A 16,320-nucleotide genomic window follows, 5' to 3' on the forward strand; every position below is an offset into this window, starting at 1 on the left:
TGTAATGTACAACATAGAGGATATAGTGGAATGGTTAGGACTCATAATATTGGTAGTCAGTAATCAGTGGAAGCTTATATGATTATGTGAGACAAGTTGCAGAGGTCCCACACCGCTGCCTCCCATCTCCTGAGACTGCACTCAGTGACTTGGGTGTGAGACTATACAGACATATCCCTCCACCCGGCACAGCCAGCAGACAACAGAACAAGTAATCCTGGGAGAATTGTTCTGTCAGAGATCTTACTAAACCCAGGCATGGGGCGGAAGACTCAAAGCACATACCCCAGGTGCCTAGGTCTGGTAACACCTATAGGGTAAGCCAAGATTTTGCTGCCAGCTGAACCCCAGAATCTCCATAAATCCAGTCTAGAGACATAAATTGTGTCTGCAGCACAGAGAAGGAAGATTATCCGAAAGAAATACAGGAATACAGGACGGGGAACACAGCTCAGGAAAGTGACCAGGGTATTACAGGCTGAGATCTCCCAGTCCCTGTCCTACTCTGGACCAATCAGTGAGCAGTATGGGTGGAGGAATGTATTTAGTGTTAATGACCCACCTGTGCTGATCTCTGTAGGAGTGTCCTCCTCTATAAATGTCCCCGTTATTCCATCCTCCTCCATAGACTGCTGATCATCCCTCACATACGTCTCTTCTTCTTCTGTTTTACCCTCAACTTTTATATCGATTGGATCTCCACTCTAAATCAAGAAAACGAGAGAGAATATCATCTGTAAAATATAAGCTCACAAAAATAATCCACACATCTCCACGAGTCCATGTTCTAGATGCTCCGTCCCACCAACCTTGTAATAGTGAGGGATGGTGTGACCTTCCTGTGTGGAATCCCGGGAATACAGAGGACGGGGACATCTCTCTGGTGGGTTCCCATTACTGGATCCATCTGTACGAAACACACACACTGACTGAATACATTGTTTCTATGTGTTTATCAGATGATGGGGGATCTAGGTGGATCCTCCGTACTGCTCTCTCCTTTACAATAAAGTCTCCTCTTACCCGGTGATGTGAGGGGCGGCTGATTCTCCATCATGACGTCCTTGTAGAGATCCTTGTGTCCTTCTAAATACTCCCACTCCTCCATGGAGAAATAGACAGTGACATCCTGACACCTTATAGGAACCTGACACACACAATGATACAGTCACCATCCAGACACATCCCTTGTCTGTTACTGGATAATGTCCCAGAATTCCCAGCACCGCTCACCTCTCCTGTCAGCAGCTCCATCATCTTCTTGGTGACTTCTAGAATCTTCTCCATGTTGTGTCTCTCAGGTTTTAGGGAGTCACATGGAGGCACTGTGATGGTCATATGATCACCTGACTTCACCAGAGGAAATCTCTGTATTGAGGAACCAATAGGAATATCATGTCAGAATCCCAGAATCCTCCTCACCTCTCCGGTCAGGTCTGTGTTTTATTATTAGAGAAAAGAGTGATGTCATGTGACCTCCCAGAATCCTCCTCACCTCTCCAGTCAGCAGGTAGATGATCTCCAGGGTGAGGTTTAGTATCTCCTCAGTCATGTGACTCCGGTCCTCCTCCATCCTCATTGGTGCCGTCATTTCATCCATACAGGTCTCCTTGTAGACGGATAACTTTGGGAAATGAAAGTAAGTATTATTTGGATGGTATTGGTCACACAAAAGGATGCTGTACAATAAAGAACTACTGCCCTTATGGGAACACATTTAGTTTGGACTGTTTAGTGTTTACTACATTTTCAAGGTCCTAGGACCCTCTTTGCCTGCCAGTCAGAAAATTGGATTTTTGACTTACCGTAAAATCCTTTTCTCTTAAGCTCATTGACAGACGCAGTCCTCTTTGATTAATATCAGTAGGGTTATACTGCCCCCTACAGGAGTAAGACACTAGGCAGGAAAAACGTTCTGGCCACACCTTAGGGGCAGTCCCAGAGGGTATATCCTCTCTCTCCCTGCTACAGGATGTCAGTTATGTAACAAAGCAGTGTCAGAGAATTTAACCCAACCCAACTCAAAAATAGAGGGGCGGGTACTGTGTCTGTCAATGAGCTTAAGAGAAAAGGATTTAACGGTAAGTCAAAAATCCAATTTTCTCTGTCGCCCATTGACATACGCAGTCCTCTTTGATTAATATCAGTAGGGACGTCCTAAAGCAGTGCCACAAATGAGGGGTGGGATAACGGAAATCAAAATCCAATCCAGAAGGTCCAACCGGTGCCAACCAGAAGTCTTAAAGGCTCATCGGACAAAAGGATGAGACTCAACTGAAAACCCAACAGAAAAAAACCCTCGAGGTAGACCACCGGTCTCCTCAAACAGTGGCCTGCAGAACCTTGCGGCCAAAAGAGGCATCCGCCGATGCCAGCACATCAACTTTGTAAAATTTTGTAAAGGTATGAAGCGACGACCAGGTAGCCGCCTACAAACCTGAACCACTGACGTCTGATGGCGGAAGGCCCAGGACGCACTAAGCGCCCGAGTGGAGTGCGCCTTAACAGGGAACGGAGGAACCCGACCCTTAATAGAGTAAGCCTGTACCACCGTCTGTCTGATCCATCTAGAGATAGTCGCGGTAGATGCAGGCAACCCCTTTCTAGGGCCAACCGTGATCACAAAAAGTGAATCCGTCTTACGGAAAGATTCCGTAGTAGTCAAGTACACCCTGATCGCCCGAACCACATCCAAGGAGTGTAACGCAAACTCCCGAGGATGACTGGGCTTAGGACACAGGGAAGGTAGCACAATATCCTCATTTAGATGAAAATCTGAAACCACCTTAGGAAGGAAGGATGGATTCGGACGAAGAACCACCTTATCCCTATGAACCACCAGATATGGGGAACGACAGGACAATGCGGCCAGTTCTGACACCCTGCGTGCAGAAGTGATAGCCACCAAAAAGGCCACCTTCTGGGATAAGGTAAGCAAGGGAATCTCCCTAATATTTTCAAAGGGAGGTTTCTGAAGAACCGACAACACCAAATTAAGATCCCAGGGCGGCAAGGGCGCGCGCACCGGCGGAGCCAGGTGCCGCACCCCCTGGATGAAATTCCACACGAAGGACTGAGTACCCAGAGGCTTCTGAAAGAAGATTGCTAACGCTGAAACCTAAACCCTTGATAGTGCTCAAGGACAGTTTCTGCTTAACCCCCTGTTGCAGAAAAGCCAATATTCGGGCCACCGAGTAAGAACGTGGAGGAAACCCAAGGGATTCACACCACACGATATAAGACTTCCATGTGCGATGATAGACCTTTCTGGAAGTCGCTTTTCTCGCTTTAATTAGAGTAGGAATAACTGAAGCTGACAACCCCTTGTCCTTCAGCACCTGGGTCTCAACAGCCAGGCCGTTAAAGCCAGCGATCGTAAAGCAGGATGGAAGATCGGTCCCTGAGACAGCAGATCCTCCCTGAGAGGAAGTCGCCAAGGAGCGTCCGCGACCAGCCTGACCAAGTCGGCGTACCAGGCCCGACGGGGTCAGTGCGGAACTACCAGGCTAACTGGAATTCCCTCCACCTCTATCCTGCGAAGAAGTTTCGGCAGCAACTTGAGAGGAGGAAAGGCATACAGTAGCTGATACTGCCCCCACGGGGCGACCAGTGCGTCTGCGGCGTTCCACTAGAGGATTGCGGGAGCGGGCTACAAACCTCCGCACCTTCCTGTTGAGCTGAGATGCCAACAGATCCACATCCGGGGTGCCCCAACGAAGGCACAATTGGCAAAATACCTCTGGATGAAGAGACCATTCCCCTTGATCCAGAATCTGACGGCTGAGAAAATCTGCCTGCCAATTTTCCACCCCCGGAATGAATACCGCAGAGAGGGCTGGAACAAATCGTTCTGCCCAACAAAGGATGCCGGCCACTTCTACGGCCGCCAGGACACTCTTGGTGCCCCCCTGGTGATTGACGTAAGCCACTGCTGTGGCATTGTCCGACTGGATCCGCACCGGGCTGCCCCGGAGCTGCTCGGTCCAGTGAATCAGACAAAGTCTGATCGCTCTCAGTTCCAATACATTTAATCGGTAACCTGGAATCTTCCAGGGACCAGAGCCCCTGAGCAGATCGTCTGCCGAGAACCCCACCCGGATAGACTGGCATCCGTGGTGACAATCGTCCAATAGATTGGAAGAAATTACTTCCCCTGACTGAGCATTGGTGACCGAAGCCACCAAACCAGAGATTCCCTGGTCCGTTCGCTCAGCCGGATCCGATTGTCCAGGGAATCGGGATTCCGGTTCCATTTGAGAAGAATCTCCTTTTGAAGAATCCGGGCATGAGACTGGGCAAACGGTACTGCCGCGAAGGAAGCCACCATCAGACCCAGGACCCTCATGCAAGTCCGCAGGGAAGGCCAGTTGACGGTCAATAATAACTGAGTCGTCGACTGAATCTTCCGGATTTTCTCCGCCGGGAGAAACACTTTTGCCAAGGATGTATCCAAAGTTAGGCCCAGATAGTTCAGTCTCCTGGTGGGGACCAGGGATGATTTCTGCCGGTTCACCAGCCACCGGAACTCTTCCAAAGAGATCATAGTGATCTCCAAATTTAGCAACAGAGCCTGCGGAGACTCGGCACGAAGAAGAAGGTCGTCTAGGTAGCCTAGAACCGAAATGCCCCGCTGTCACAACAGCGCCAAAACTGGGGCCAAAACCTTTGTGAAGACCCGGGGAGCAGAGGCGAGACCAAAGGGTAACGCTGCAAACTGATAATGGTTCTCTCCCACGGAAAAGCGAAGGAAACACTGATGTCCTGCTTAAATGGGAATGTGAAGATAGGCATCCTTGATGTCTATGGACGCCAGAAAATCCCCCTGATGCAGGGAGGCCACTACTGTGCGAATGGACTCCATCTTGAATTTTTGCACCCGGACAAAATGATTGAGTGCTCTCAAGTCCAGAATTGGACGCACCTTGCCCTCTTTTCTGGGTATTGTGAATAGGTTCGAATAGAACCCCTGAAAACGTTCTGTCCAAGGAACGAGGACCACCACTCCTTGTTGCATCAAATCCGTCACTGCCCCCTGCAAAGCTTGTAAGCGATCCGGGGCTAGTCGGATATTGGAAGGGAAGAACCGCACCAGTGGAAGTGATCGAAACTCGATCTTGTATCCCGACCGTATGACCTCTTGAACCCATTTGTCTGGAATCCTGGAGAGCCATGGGTCCGGAAACCGGTGAAGACATCCCCCCACCCCAGATATGGGTGGGGTGCACCTTCAGGCTGTATTGATCTTATCTTCAGGTCTGGCAGAGCCGGATCTTTGTTGACCCGACCAGCGCCCTTTGAAACCCCCTGGGGGGGCTTTGGAGGACTTCGCCTTATCGCCCGCCCCAGAGGAGCGTAAAAACTTTTTATGAGCGGAAAAGGAAGGTCCCCGTCTACGACGCGGTACTTTCCCCTTAGTAGTTTGTGGTAAAAAGGTGCTCTTGCCACCAGTGATACCCTTGATGATCTCATCCAAGGTGGCACCAAACAGGCGAGGGAGATTAGTCAAAGCTTTTTTGGAAGCTTGATCCGCCGACCAGCATTTTAACCACAGCATACGCCGAAGGACCACCGCCGAGTTCGATACGCGCCCCATTAATGGAGCGGCGTCCAGGGCGGCGTCACAGACAAACTGTAGCGCTTGTACCATCTGCTCCAGCAAGTCCGATACTGCCGGGGGAGACTTCTCGCCTCCAGATCTCGGCGTAACAACTTGGTCCACTCTGTCAATGTTTGTGCAACCAGAGCAATGGTGAACACTGGCCTTAAGGCTGACCCTATCAGGGAAAATATAGAGCGGGATATAGATTCCGCTTTACGGTCCACCGGGTCCCGAAAAGACGGAGCGTCGTCCATCGGGATAACCGTAGCTTTATTTAGTCTGGAAATCGGTGAATCCACCGACGGTGGTACCGTCCATTTATTAAGGAGGTATTCTTCAAACGGATAGTGTCTAGCAATACGTTTGGAAATACCAGGGGCTCGTTTTGGACGGACCCATTATTCCTTAATTATATCTTGAAAACATTTGGGCAAAGGAAACACCTTTGCCATCTTGGTAGGCTTGCGAGTACCAAAAGCAATTTCAGTATCAACTGCTTCCGTAGGTATAAGATACAAACAGATACAGGAGATGGTCAGAGATTGCAGACATGATACAAGAGATGGTCAGAGATGTTCAGAGACTGCAGACGGGATACAAGTAATGGTAAGAGACTGTGCGGACATGATACAAGAGATGGTCAAAGACTGCAGACATGATACAAGAGATGGTCAGGGACTGTGTGGACATGATACAAGATATGGTCAGAGACTGCGGACATGATACAAGAGATGGTCAGAGACTGTGCGGACATGATACCAGAGACTATGTGGACATGATAGCAGGGATGGTCAAGAGACTGCGGATATGATACCAGAGATCCTGGGACATGATACCATGGATGGTCAGAGACTGTGGGACATGATACCAGGGATGGTCAGAGACTGCGGACATGATACCAGAGATGGGTTCAGGGATTGTGGACATGATAGAGACAGTCAGAGGGGGGGGGGGGAAGGACGCAGCTGACAGCAGAGGCTTCTCACACAGCCATGAATGTGTACAACATTCTGTGTATGGGGGAGGGGAGGGATGTCAGTGAGTACATTGGTCAGTGCAGTTTCCTAACTACATGCATAAAGATAAGGAGTGGTGTGTGTATGGCTGCTGCTCTCCCCCCTCCCTCACAAAAAAGTCCCATCCAGTCATTGAGAGGCAAGCGCCAGCGCCACCTGACCTCCTTGCATGCTAAATCCGTTGGAGAAGAGGAGGCAGGGGGAGGATCTGAGAAAGCTCTCATATTAACCTGTGTGTTACCCCGGCACTGGGGGGGGGGGGGGGAGTAAGATGCAGAGTCTCTACTAGGCTGGCTGCTGCCTGGGACATTGATACATTTTTGGGATTCTCCTCTGGACAGCAGTCAATTTCCTGTGAATGTCCCGGGAAATCTGTGAGTATTGGCAACTATGCATTCCCCCAAAATCCAGTCCCTCTCACACTCGTATTGTGAGACTCGTCATAGTGTCTCTGGAGGGGGCGCTGATCATTCCTGTGTAAAATCTTACAGAAATCTTCCCTAATCCCGACATTTAATTATCATTTCATTCCCCCCACATACAATTCTGGAACCGCCATTTACTGACACCAATAACTCCCCTCGTGGAACAGACCATAAATTCCCTCATTGTAATATACGGGGTTATTCTACATTTCCACACTATACAGTATCTCACAAAAGTGAGTACACCCCTGAGTGACAATGTCCAAATTGTCCAAAATGGGCCCAATTAGCCATTTTCCCTTCCCGATGTCATGTGACTCGTTAGTGTTACAAGGTCTCAAGTGTGAATGGGGAGCAGGTGTGTTACATTTGGTGTTATCGCTCTCACTCTCTCATACTGGTCACTGGAAGTTCAACATGACGCCTCATGGCAAAGAACTCTCTGAGGATCTGGAAAAAAGAATTGTTGCTCTACATAAAGATGGCCGCCCTAGGCTATAAGAAGATTGCCAAGTCCCTGAAACTGAGCTGCAGCACGGTGGCCAAGACCATACAGCGGTTTACCAGGACAGGTTCCACTCAGAACAGGCCTCACCATGGTCCACCAAAGAAGTTGAGTGCACGTGCTCAGCGTCATATCCAGAGGTTGTCTTTGGGAAATAGACGTATGAGTGCTGCCAGCATTGCTGCAGAGGTTGAAGGGGTGGGGGAGGGGTCAGCCTGTCAGTGCTCAGACCATACGCTGCACACTGCATCAAATTGGTCTGCATGGCTGTCATCCCAGAAGGAAGCCTCTTCTAAAGATGATGGACAAGAAAGCCCACAAACAGTTTGCTGAAGACAAGCAGACTAAGGACATGGATTACTGGAACCATCTCCTGTGGTTTAATGAGACCAAGATAAACTTATTTGGTGTCAGATGGTGTCAGGCGTGTGTGGGGGCAACCAGGTGAGGAGTACAAAGACAAGTGTGTCTTCCTACAGTCAGGCATGGTGGTGGGAGTGTCATGGTCTGGGGCTGCATGAGTGCTGCTGGCACTGGGGAGCTACAGATCATTGAGGGAACCATGAATGCCATCATGTACTGTGACATACTGAAGCAGAGCATGATCCCCTCCCTTCGGAGACTGGGGGGCAGGGCAGTATTCCAACATAACAACCCCAAACACCTCCAAGATGACCACTGCCTTGCTAAAGAAGCTGAGGGTAAAGGTGATGGACTGGCCAAGCATGTCTCCAGACCTAAACCCTATTGAGCATCTGTGGGCATCCTCAAACAGAAGGGGGAGGAGGGGAAGGTCTCTAACATCCACCAGCTCTGTGATGTCATCATGGAGGAGGGGGGAGAGGACTCCAGTGACAACCTGTGAAGCTCTGGTGAACTCCATGCCCAAGAGGGTTAAGGCAGTGCTGGAAAATAATGGCGGCCACACAAAATATTGACACTTTGGGCCCAATTTGGACATTGTCACTTAGGGGTGTACTCACTTTTGTTGCCAGTGGTTTAGACATTAATGGCTGTGTGTTGAGTTATTTTGAGGGGACAGTAAATTTACACTGTTATACAAGCTGTACACTCACTACTTTACATTGTAGCAAAGTCTCATTTCTTCAGTGATGTCACATGGGAGGGGTGTACTTACTTTTGTCAGATACTGTATGTGTATATATCATCATCTGCTGGAGATAAAAGAGGTCGCAGTGACTATAGAGGAAGAGGACGGACATGACGGGGGGTTACTGGGTGTAAATAGAAAATAAGATCTTATTACCTCCTCTACTGTCACTTCCAGCAATGTCTTCTAGTTCCTGCCACATGGAACTTACTGTCTTTGTTCCAGATGGCTTCCTGTCTGTACCTGACATCACTTCCTGTCTGTTTTCCATAAAAACATCCTGTCTGGATGTGAATAAGATCACCATCTTGTGGAGATTAGAAGAACTGCAGCCCCAAAAAATGTCTCATAGTAACCATTCCTTTAACCACTTAAAGCGGAGTTCCGGCCACAAAATCGACATAATCGATTAGGCCAAAATGAGGGACAAATGAGGAGGAAAGAGGGACAGAGGGACTTTGTTCCCGAATCAGGGACAATCCCTCAAAATCAGGGACAGTTGGGAGCTATGATATCTACCTTACAGAGCTAACACAAAAATTCATATATAACACAAAAAACTAAGAAAAATAGATACAATTCTTATGTAACTAATTGTTTAACAAATATTATTTTTTTTTATATATAGAGAAATTCTAAAGACAGAGAACACAAGTTAACAACAAATGTATAGCTAATTACATAGTGAGGTTATAAAAATACATCAGTCCATCCAGTTCAACCCATGATGTGTGTGTTTATGTGAATAGTATATTGTATACCCCTGTATGTTGTACATTGTATACCCCCTGTATGTTGTACATTGTATACCCCTGTATGTAGTACATTGTATACCCCTGTATGTTGTACATTGTATACCCCCTGTATGTTGTACATTGTATACCCCTGTATGTTGTACATTGTATACCCCCTGTATGTTGTACATCGTATACCCCTGTATGTTGTACATCGTATACCCCCTGTATGTTGTACATTGTATACCCCTGTATGTTGTACATTGTATACCCCTCGATGTTGTACATCGTATACCCCCTGTATGTTGTACATTGTATACCCCCTGTATGTTGTACATTGTATACCCCTGTATATTGTACATTGTATACCCCCTGTATGTTGTACATCGTATACCCCCTGTATGTTGTACATCGTATACCCCTGTATGTTGTACATTGTATACCCCCTGTATGTTGTACATTGTATACCCCTGTATGTTGTACATTGTATACCCCTGTATGTTGTACATTGTATACCCTGTATGTTGTACATTGTATACCCCTGTATGTTGTACATTGTATACCCCTCGATGTTGTACATTGTATACCCCTGTATGTTGTACATTGTATACCCCCTGTATGTTGTACATTGTATACCCCCTGTATGTTGTACATTGTATACCCCTGTATGTTGTACATTGTATACCCCCTGTATGTTGTACATTGTATACCCCCTGTATGTTGTACATTGTATACCCCTGTATGTTTAAGGTGCCCATCTAATAGTTTTTTTAACTATCAATGCTAAACAATACATTTTAAACAATCAAGTATCCTGCTGATGAAAAATAGTCCTAAAATCTTCAATAGAGGGGGATACCTCCGGATCTGGTGTAAATAGAAGGTTCCTGTAGGTCTTAACCACACTGTAGGGGGTCTCACACTCCCCCTGCACATCCACCATCAGCAGGATACTTTCCTTTAAGGATTACTGCCCATGGATGTGTCCCCACCCTCACTAGCTCCTGGATTGTGTCATGTGGAAGCTCTTCTATCGCGCTCATTGATAGGCCCCTGAGGAAGCGCAAAACACGTCGAGCCTGAGCGATAAAACAGATGCCTAGCCGTGGAAGTGCCCTACTACCAGAACTCACAACCTCTGAATCTACTCTTTTGCTACACTACTGACATTGGTTGGAAAAAAAATATCAAGGGAAGTTTTGTTTTCAATTCATCTGCAATACTAGAGTGGTAGTCGGCATCCATCTGCACAGCGGCGCTGTAACATATGTTTAGATACATTCTTGTGTTCACATTTGTAAGAACTGTATTTCTGATGGGATTGTGTTTCTGAAACATGAAACATTTTTTAATATGAGTACTTTAATAATTTAATGATTGATTTTATATTCATTGGTCTTTTGCTACTATGTGCCAGTAAAGTCCACACTACTTTACCTTCTCTTTGATATTACCTGGCTGAGTTCTTTAAGGACCCTCAGGTGTAAGTCTTCTGGTCCTGGTGACTTATTTATGTTAAGTTTTTCAAGTCCAGTTCTGAGTCTGTCTGCTGTTAACATGAAAGTGCTTCCTGTGACATGTTGTTAAATTTAACATTACAAGCTGGGTTAGTGTAGCCCCCCAATTCTTTTGTGAATACTGAGGAGAATTTATTTACCACCTTCACCTTCTCTCTGTGGCCAGATTCCCTTTGTCATCCTTTAAGGGGCCAATATGTTCTGGCCTCACTATTTATATATCTAAAGAACTTATTGATTTTTTTTTTACTCTCTTCCACTATGTGCCTTTTGTGTTTTATTTTAGCCGCCTTAATTGCGCTCTTACATTTCTTATTGCATTCTTTGTAATGTTGGAATGCTGCCAATAACCCCTCAGCCTTGTTATTTTTGAAGGCCTTTTCTTTAGTTTTAATATGTATTTTTACATTAGAGTTTAGCCACCCAGGGTTTATTTTAGCTCTTTTAAACGTATTCCCCTTTGGAATGCACTGGCCAATTTTTCCTCCATGTTCTTTGTTCCCAGGGTTCTATCCCATTTGATATTTTCTAGCAAAGAGCGCAGTTTAGAGAAGTTGGCTCTTTTGAAACCTAGTGTCCTTATATTACCATTGTGTTTCTTATTACTATGATTAACCACTTGCCGACCCGCCGCAAGTACATATACTGCGGCGGTCAGCCCCTCCTATACGTCACTCGCCCACGAGCCTCTAGGGGGTGAGCGCGTGCCGCCGGAGGCGCACTCCCGCCCCCGCTTGTTCTCTTACATCGCTGCGCGAGTGACCGGCGGCTCCGATGTCACTCGCGATCTCCCGCTGGAGGGGGAGAAAGGCAGACAACTGATGTAAACAAAGCCGCCTGTCATTCTCCCTGGTGTAACTGCAGAGATCATGTGATCCTATGTAGGATCGTATGTCTCTGCGGTTACATCACAAGCCACGCCCCTTGACAGTTATAATCACGCCCCTAGGGGCACACTTAACCCTTTGATCACTAATAAAGTTAACCCCTTCCCTGCCAGTGTCATTTTTACAGTAACAGTTCATATTTATAGCACTGATTACTGTAGTAATGTCACTGGTACCCCCAAAAGTGTCAAGAATGTCAGTTAGGGGTCCGATCTGTCCGCCACAATGTCGAAGTCCCGCAAAAAAAAGAAAACGCAGATCGCCGCCATTACTAGAAAAAAAAAACAATAAAATGACAAATCTTTCCCGTAGTTAGTAAACGCAATAACTTTTGCCCAAACCAATCAAAATAAATTTTTTTGGAGAATTTCATATAAAAAAATTGAAAAATATTGTTATTTTTCAAAATTGTCGCTCTTTTTTTGTTTATAGCGTAAAAATTGCACAGGTGATCAAATACCACCAAAAGAAAGCTCTGTTTGTGGGAAAAAAAGGACGTCAATTTCATTTGGGTACAGAGTCGCACGACTGCACAATTGTCTGTTAAAGTCACACAGTGCGGACTCGCAAAATAGGCCCTGGTCTTTGAGCAGCCAAATCCTCCGGGGCTTAAGTGGTTAATACTGAAACAAATTGACCTATGGTCACTGTTTCCTAAGTTGCCCCGTATTCCTATATCCGTGATCAGGTCTGTATTGTTGGTAATCAGTAGGTCAAGTACCGCATTGTTTCTTGTCGGTGCGTTCACCATCTGACCCATGAAATTGTCCTGCAAAACATTTAGGAACTGCCGAGCCTTGGCTGAATGCACGGTCCCTTCTGCCCAGTCTATATCCGGATAATTGAAGTCCCCCATTATAATGACATTTCTCATCCTTGCTGCCATTCCAAGCTGTGATAGGAAGTCTGACTCCCCCTCCTCCCTCTGGTTGGGGGACCTATAGCATACGCTCAATATTACTTTCCCCATAGCGCCTTCCATTTGAAGCTCTACCCATAGGGATTCCACCTCCTCCCTAGCTCCATTCGTGATATCGTCCCTCATATTTACTTGCACATTGTTCTTTATATACAGGCATACCCCTCCCCCTTTATTACCCTCTATATCTCTACGATAAAGGGAATACCCCTGAATGGTTGCCAGCCAATCATGAGAGCTGTCAAACTGAGTCTCCAAAATGCCCACAAAATCAAAATCCTGCTCTCCCATCTTGTTGGCCAGGCTTCTGGCATTGGCATACAAACCTCGTAATTTTGTCCGGTTGCATACTATATCCTCGTTTGAGGTTATGAGGCTGCACTTTCGATTTGTCAGCTTACCCACCTTAGGTTGTGGATCCCTGGTCTAGGGATAGACCAATATGGGTTTTCCATTTCGATACCGATATTTTTGTCACAAAGTATCGGTATCGGCCGATATGGACCAATATTCTGCACATTCAATCTCACATCCAATGCAGAGTGACCAGTGCCCCCATCTAATGCAGAGCGACCAGTGCCCCCATCCAATGCAGAGTGACCAGTGCCCCCATCCAATGCAGAGTGACCAGTGCCCCAATCAATGCAGAGTGCCCAGTGGCCCCATCCAATGCAGAGTGACCAGTGCCCCCATCCCATGCAGAGTGACCAGTGCCCCCAACAATGCAGAGTGACCAGTGCCCCCATCCAATGCAGATTGACCAGTGCATGGGGATTAGAGTGCCTCCTGCTTACCCGTCACAGGCGCTGTCATACAAAGTCCCGCCTCTTGGACCGGCTCCTATGACCTTCGTATGACAGCGCCCGTGCCGGGTAAGCAGATCCCCAAGAACTGGGCTACACGACCCTGGCTGTTCATAAGGTAGAGACTCTGGGAAGTGAGCTATGCGGCAGTGAAGGAGTGTTTGGCCCTGGTTTGGGCACTTAAAAAGTTGAACCCTTATTTGTACGGACAGGAATTTTCATTAGTCACCGACCACAACCCATTGGTCTGGCTTAACCATGTCTCAGGAGATGGCAGGTTGCTGTGGTGGAGCTTAGCCCTTCAAACTTACAACTTCACCATCAGCTACTGACCCGGCAAGCAAAATGGCAATGCTGATGTGTTGTCCCGGCAAAAAAGACGTCACTCCGGCCGCCTAGTTCCGGACATCCCCAAGTTGACCCGAGAAGGATCAAGCCGGGTCTGCCGGAGTGTCCCACAAGGAGGGAGCCATATGTGACGGGAGTCACTTTGGGCGTAGGGTGACCAGGAAACTGGGGGGGCACTGGGGATATGGTTTGGATTGCTCCAAATGGGACAGTGATATTCAGGAATGATGTCTCTCTTGAAATATGAAGATTTTATTCCCTGTACATTTTAAGGTCTATGACCAGGAAGTACAACTCCTAATATGGTCATTCCAGGAAGCTTAATGTGGAGACCGACTGTCTAACTATGTTGCTTTTGTCTGAATAAGTAAATTGTAATATTCTTGTCTGTGGTGGCTTTCCATTCACCTATTGTTAAGTGTGCCGATGAACTCACCTGTTGTCTGCTAAGGGATGTATGGACACTCAGAGTAATGTGTATTGGGGGCTCGTTATGTAACCATTGTGTGATGTCGGGGGCTGGATTTGGGTCATTGTTCATGTAGTGACTGCATTACTTCTAACGTGTATATAAAGCGTGTATTCCTTTTCAATAAACAATCTGATTTCTGCTGGACCCTCAATACAGAGCCTCGTCTCGTACTTGGGGGGGGGTATTATTCCTATGGGTTTCTTGTTCGGCTGAGTGGAGTGTCCGGTAGCTGCCTTTGTGTTCAGGAATGAAATGTCCTAAATGACTGTAACCCCTTTCATACCCGGGGTTGTCTTTACAGGTCCCTTTTATGAGGAGCTCCTCCCCTTTATGTGAAAATCACATCTTTTTACACACATTTTTTATATGTACTATTTAATAAAGAGTCTGATTTACATTGTTTGGCCATGGTGGTCTCGCCCCCTCGTTGCCCTGCCCGATCGTTGTCCCACCCCCTCGTTGTGTATAAACAATATTATTGGCCATGGTGGTCCCGCCCCCTCTTTGTGTATAAAGAATATTAGCCACGTTTGGGTTCTAGAAATAAGTCATTGTGACTGGATAGGTACAATATTAGCTGTCCACCAGTCATGGGGGAACTTCTGTTAGAAGAGATTGATTAAAAAGGTCCATCAGTGGTTCAATAACTATACCTCTCCAGTTAAAGTAGCGCAGTGCTGAACAGCAAAACATGCCCTGGTCATGAGGGAAGGGGGGTAAAACCTTCCAGAGCTAGTAACCTTCAAGTGGATAATTACTGTAATAAAATGATTTCCATCTAGTGGCCATAATGCAGTATTTTTCCTGAAATATCTCCATATGTAAAAATAGTGCAATATGATATTATGGCCACTAGATGGAGCCAATCATCATAGGAAAGAAAATATGGCCAAAACTCATCACAGCTGGGTGAGTGCTGGTCACATTCCTTCAACTATTAAAAAAAAAAAAAAACAGACCTCTAAGTGTTTGTGAAATCTTCCCGCACAAAATGTACTCAGCCAATGAAAGGTAATGACATTTTTATTTTTCTACTGCTATAAATGGCCAACACGGGACAACACTTCATCCACGTCTTTGGTGATCTCTGGTCTCCTTATGAAGTGTTTCTTACATGATGAAGATCAGCCATGGAGTATATTTGAGGTGTATATCAGGGTGTGCTTCTTCCCCACATGTCCACCAATATTCATATAGAAGACATTTCCCGCACTCAAGGCACTAATACACCTCGAGTGTTTGGGATCCCTGATGTACAGGACATTAGTAAGGAACAATTCCCTCACTCAGGACAGGAAGGTGGCTTCTCCCCCGTGTGAGTTCTAAGGTGTATGTAAAGATCAGTCTTCCGTGAATAACATTTCTCACACTGAGGACAGGAATACGGCTTCTCCCCCGTGTGAGTTCTCTGATGTGTGGAAAGATCATACCTCCGTGAAAAACATTTCCCACACTGAGCACAGGAATATGGCTTCTCCCCCGTGTGAGTTCTCAGGTGTAATAAAAGATCAGACTTCCGTGAAAAACATTTCCCACACTGAGGACAGCAATACGGCTTCTCCCCAGTGTGAGATCTCTCATGTATGAAAAGATCATACTTCTTTGAGTAACATTTCCCGCACTCAGAACAGGAATATGGCTTTTCCCCTGTGTGAGATCTCTGATGTGTGTAAAGATTGGACTTCCTTAAAAAACCTTTCCCGCACTCAGGACAGGAATACGGCTTCTCTGCTGCGTGAGATCTCTGATGCGTGTAAAAATTGGACTTGTCTGAAAAACATTTCCCACACTCGGAGCAGGAATACGGCTTCTCCCCCGTGTGAGATCTCTGATGAGTGTAAAGACTGGACTTATCTGAATAACATTTATCGCAATTAGGACAGGAATACGGCTTCTCTCCCGTGTGAGATCTCTGATGTGTGTAAAGACTTGACTTCTGTGTAAAAGATTTCCCGCACTCAGGACAGGAATAAGGCTTCTCCCC

General features: G+C 46.6%; 2 protein-coding genes across 2 annotated transcripts in view; both read right to left on the reverse strand.

The window, feature by feature from the left end:
• LOC309567520 (uncharacterized protein) overlaps positions 1-16,320 on the reverse strand; it is a gene marked incomplete at its 5' end in the record, with an annotated part of 1,161,679 nt that overhangs the window by 995,251 nt on the left and 150,108 nt on the right. The window lies entirely within an intron of this gene.
• Positions 1-16,320, reverse strand: part of LOC309566970 (uncharacterized protein) — a gene marked incomplete at its 3' end in the record, with an annotated part of 283,334 nt that overhangs the window by 143,500 nt on the left and 123,514 nt on the right. The window contains exons 2-6 of the mRNA XM_082272289.1: positions 1,496-1,624; positions 1,234-1,368; positions 1,024-1,147; positions 810-907; positions 563-704 (exon numbers count right to left, since the gene is read on the reverse strand). Of these exons, the coding sequence (XP_082128415.1) occupies positions 563-704; positions 810-907; positions 1,024-1,147; positions 1,234-1,368; positions 1,496-1,600 (604 nt within the window). The 5' untranslated portion in view covers positions 1,601-1,624. The remainder of the gene's footprint in view (positions 1-562; positions 705-809; positions 908-1,023; positions 1,148-1,233; positions 1,369-1,495; positions 1,625-16,320) is intronic.

Source organism: Pelophylax lessonae (genome assembly GCF_965119305.1).
Source record: "Pelophylax lessonae genome assembly, chromosome: 11".
NCBI classification, from domain to species: domain Eukaryota; kingdom Metazoa; phylum Chordata; class Amphibia; order Anura; family Ranidae; genus Pelophylax; species Pelophylax lessonae.